This window comes from Aplysia californica, unplaced genomic scaffold (assembly GCF_000002075.1).
Source record: "Aplysia californica isolate F4 #8 unplaced genomic scaffold, AplCal3.0 scaffold00022, whole genome shotgun sequence".
NCBI classification, from domain to species: Eukaryota; Metazoa; Mollusca; class Gastropoda; order Aplysiida; family Aplysiidae; genus Aplysia; species Aplysia californica.
The window spans coordinates 2,437,145-2,442,236 of record NW_004797292.1 but is presented as its reverse complement, the minus strand read 5'-3'; the positions used below and the strand labels follow the sequence as shown (position 1 = coordinate 2,442,236).

Sequence of the window (5,092 nt, the reverse complement as noted above, 5' to 3'; positions counted from 1 at the left end):
GGTTCCAAAAACAAAGTAACAAGTTTGTTAAGTTATTATATTATGCAACCAGCCTAGACCAGACCTGAGTTTTGATTTGAAGCAGAACAAACCATCTGACCTGTCACGTTCTAATGCCACGACAATGACCCTGCCTATTTGTCTGTTTCTTTTGATTACTTGCATTTGATGAATTGTGCCTTTTTCTTCCTCTATGTATCCAGATTTGTACTTTTACGCAATATTCTGTCAAAACAAGGCTCTATTTATCCAGATTTTTACTTTTTCACAATACTCTGTCAAGACAAAGTGCACAATGTCTTGAAAACACAGAAAGTTGGGTCCCCTATGAGGGTGTGGATTTCACTACAAATTTGGCTTACTGTAAAGTTTGTTTACCTCCATCACAATTATAATGCAGAACATCGAAACTGTCAAGTACTGAAATCATACTGGTACAACAAAGACTAGAGAGCTCCATGGTGGGCATTTGAAATTAAAACTGGAAACACTATATAAAAATGAAAACTAGGCATATGCCACCATCAATTGAACAGGCACACCAACCGATCCATGACAAGATTGGACAAAAAAGTCATTCCTTGGCTGCTCCATCCATCTCAGTCCTTCGAACAAGGCAAAATCCATGTCCAAGAGAATCACAAAGTTCTCAAATACATGGTGAACACAAACAAGCTGTGGCTATGGCAAGCGTGTATGTATTCAGTCTCTATTCTATACAAAGAATAATACGTAAGAGGTGGTAACCCTGGCCTTTTATTGGCTCTTTTCTCAAATGCAGATGTTTATGTTTTGGAAATTTGATTAACAAGGCAACTTTTATGCTGTCCTGTAACACAACATTGCGTTGAAAGATTATAGGCCTAAGAGAAAAAAAAATAAATTTCAAGACATGTCAACACTTGTTAAAACGATGTATAATTGAGAGGTTTTTGTAGGGAAAAAATTTAATTCTGCAAAATTCTCAACTGAAAATTAATCGTACAAATGCACTAAAGTCATGAAAATAAGTTTACTTTTGGTGCTGATACTGTATACATGAAAGCAGGCCCCTGGACAGAGCTATGTATGCATACATCTATACTTTATGATATATTCTATACCTACTGTACAAAGTATAGATAGGCCAGGATAATCCGGCTTTGGCCCCAACGATAACTATGGAGTGTGGGTTTTGGCTCCACCGACGATTACTTCAGGTTCTAAACGATTACTCCCCATCCCCTTACAAACATGTGAAACATTACTGGTCATTTTGTACTGAGAAAAATAGCAGCGCATCTCTCGCTCTCTTTCGGATAAAACATGTATACCAAGTACTTAAGTCAGTATCGATATCCAGTACTCTTGGGCCAAAACCAGAGAATACCGATAGGCCTACGCGTACTACAAGATTATTAAACGACTGCCTTGGAATGTGTCTTAAGGCTACTACTGCTAATTATCTGTGTATGTCATGGCCATGGGGTTTCTATCATTCTATGATTATGAAATGAATGATCTATGTAATTCAAAGCACTTCCCCATTGTAATTCAAAGCACTAAACTGGAGGTAGCCGCATAGGTAGGCTATAGAGATCATTTCATCGTCTCCACCTTCAACAACACTTACCATCAATGGTGATCAAAGGAGGGATCAAATCCCGTAAATGAACAGCTGAGTTTATACTGAGTAGACCTAAAACTTAAAAGAAAATTTCCTGTTATTTATTTTGTCTCTGCCAATTCATTTGATATCGGTATAGAATCTAAGCGACTACAATAATTGCACAGAGCTGTCATTACAACAAGCGGATAGTTAAAGAACGACAACTAAACACCATTGGCCGATATTTATAGAAACAGAAATCTTGTTTGACCTCGCAAGGGGGATGCCTGCCGCGTCACCTGATCGTGATTCGAAAAATAGTGATGATTTTGTGTAGCGCGCAGTTTGCACTGGCAGTTTCCAAGCTCCCCCCCCTTTTCTACTCCATTTACATACACAGCTCAGCGTCCTATTGAGTCCAATCTCTTGTTAGTGCTTAATTTCTTGTGCTTACAATACTTTAAAAGAAACGATGCGGGTCGAAACGGTCGATCATTTGCACTGCGTCATTGAACTTTGAACTTGCTTTCGTTCTTGTAGCCTATAGGCTATAAATTGAGAAGGCCTACTCTTAAAAGTCTTCTTCTTCTTCTCAGTTTACGTAGTGTACAGCATCAGAATCAATCTGGGCGGAAGAAGGGTGCTGCGCAATCATTATCATAGACAACCGAACCGTTCAGCAAGTTGCCCAAGGAAAATAATCCGAGTCGGCAGGCTGCTGTCGAGCGGTCACGTTGCCAGCAATGACTGACAAAGTGGGAATCCCTCAATGACGTCAAACAAAAGGGCTGTTACTATAAATATTGGCCAACGGCGTTTAGTTGTTATTCTCTAGATCTATTGGCTTGTGTCATTACAGGAGGCCACACTGAAAAAGAGACGCCCATTGCATTCATTGCAAAGAAAGGAAGGACTTCCGTAACGAGCGACCACCCCGTCAAACACAATAAAGAAGAGGCCTGGATCTAACCCTAACCCTACCCCTATCCCAAGCCCTCAATTCTGCTCTGTCTCATAGTGGTTGCTCGTTACGGAAGTCCTCCCCAAAGAAACATTCTTCAACAATTACAAAACTCAGAAGTGGTGTTTCAAACAGGTGCAAACTGCAAACTTTCTTTTCACGGGAGCCTTTCCCCACAGCACGTTCTGGTCAGGATTTGAATACAGATCGAAATGTAGGCCCCTATGAGACTAGATCTAGATATCTAGATCTAGATTCTATATCTAGAACTAGATTCTATATCTAGATCTAGATCTTAGATTTAGATCCGCTCTATGAACTGCACCGCCCCCATGACTCAACTGCCAGGAGCAGCGGGAGAGAGAGTAGAACAAGGCCCGATACAAAAGGCACTTTTCATTAACTTGAGTGCCCTCTTAGAACCAAGGATAAGGAATGCATAAAACAGATGCCTAACTACTAACAAAACATGCGAAATCTTGAGTACTTTGACTTTGAATTGAGCCTAGAGTCTATCTCTAGAATATGATTTTAAGAATTTGTCGTGTCTGAAATGATCCGAAACTTTTTTGGACTTCCTACTGGTACTTCTATTAACTCAAGCCATATCTGCAGTAACTGCACAGTGAAATAAATAGACACTACACAGAAATCAAATACTTCGGATTTTCATCGTACAAACAAAACCTTTACATTGAACATGAACAAGAAATCATAGAGAAAAGTTAAAAGCCCTACCCTCTGTCGGGTCTGTACGTAAGTCGGCCATCTTTCTTCCCTGCAAACAAAACTTCAAATATCGCGGTGTTGATAGAACGCCATTCATTATTGGGTAAACGATCTTTCTGGCCTTCAGACAGAAGCCAATGAAAATGGATTTAAGAAAGTAAACATTATACCGGAAGCTGGAAGCCGAACAGCACAGCACTGTTGGCCTACTTTCGATTCTCCTCAGAAAAGATTGTTGTGATTCTGCGCCGCGGTCCACGGTCGTTTGTTGGAAGTTGGAAGTCAAGGTAAGAGTGTGTTGTTTAATTCTTTTGTTGTAAGAATGTCACTGCTCTTAGTCTTTTAAAACAACGTGAAGCATTTAGATTTTACAGTACAAATTATTGTAATGTTGGTGAGGGCTGACGTGTGAGCCAACTCGCTTCTCGATCGAAACCGTTAGATTTCTATTTAGATCTAATGAATGTTTGTTATTGCGTCAACTTTTCCAATGTTTCCGCCGAGATCCACGCACTTCGTCGCTCAGCACTAGGCTAGGCCTACCTGCCAAGGCTAGATCTATATCTAGATTCTAGTTCTAGATATTTTTTAATGTATTGCAATTGAATGGTACTTTGTCGTTTCTGCCCTTGTTGAAAGTTGTTGGCTGGCCTTGATTAGGTGATGATAGGCAATGATTTTGATCAGTGCGAAATTCGTTCGGTTCTAGAATCTAGATCTAGATATAGATCTAGAATCTAGATCTAGATCTACTGCTGGGAGCCGCAAGACAAGACGTGCGCGTTGCAGACTTCTTCAAGATCTATAGATCTAATCTAGATCTAGATATATTATCTAGATTCTAGATCTAGCCTAGTTATCTAGTCTAGTCTAGATATCTAGATCTAGATCTAGATATAATTGTTGCTTAGGCTTAACTAACTACAATTTTATTTATTTAGATCTAGCTTGTCACGGCTTGTGCTTGTTTATTGTTTTCTTTGTCAAGTTGTCATCATTTCATACATTGCATGTGACGGCATGTCGTAGTTGAGTGGAGCAATGTTAGTAGATCTAGATCTAATATCTAGATATATAGATATAGATCTAGATCTCTAGATATCTAGACTAGATTCTAGAATTGTAGGCCGACCTCTATCAAAATTAAAGTCTGAAGATTGATCTGACATGTCATATAGATCTAGTACAATCAATTTAAGTGCCAATCCAAAAAGTTAAACTTTTTGGCAACGCAAGGAAAATCCAGCTACTTGTATACATATATATATATATATATATATCTATATACATATTATATATAGGCTATATATATGCATATGGTATATTATATATATATATACGGGGGCTCTCGTGGCCTAAAGGTTAAGGTGTTGGCCACTCATTCAAAGGTCCCGGGTTCGAATCGGGTAGAATCTAGCAACCAAAAAATTTCTTCTCTAATATTGTCTCCTTTCACCTCCTTTCCTTCTCTCTAGCAATGTTCTGTTGTCTGCTTTCATTTCCACTTTCTGCCCCCACCCCCTCACCTCCTTTGCCCAGTGCTCTGGGCTCCTGACTCTTTCTGCAGCCTTTCTACTGTGCTACTCCTTGGCTCCTCCTTACTGCTGTCTTTCTGCCACACCTCTGATCTTCTGGTAGGAAGGATCTACACCTAGCCTTCTCAGACAAGGGCGAAAGATCTCGGAGGGCCCGTGTGCAAGTTGTGCACGTTAAAGATCCCATGGTGGTCTAAAATCGATAAGAGTAGCTTCGGCCACCACCCGGGCAAAATTCAAAATTTCCTACCAACTGAAAATATTAGGTGTGTCCCGCGC

At 39.9% G+C, this 5,092-nt stretch overlaps 1 protein-coding gene across 1 annotated transcript in view; it reads right to left on the bottom strand.

Annotated features, from left to right (window-relative positions):
- The window catches only part of LOC101853281 (protein ECT2), a 27,092-nt gene extending 23,731 nt beyond the window's left edge, over positions 1 to 3,361 (bottom strand). Inside the window, exon 1 of the mRNA XM_013088183.2 lies at positions 3,288 to 3,361. Coding sequence (XP_012943637.1) covers positions 3,288 to 3,318 — 31 coding nt within the window. The 5' untranslated portion in view covers positions 3,319 to 3,361. The remainder of the gene's footprint in view (positions 1 to 3,287) is intronic.
- Between the last annotated feature and the right edge of the window lie 1,731 nt (positions 3,362 to 5,092).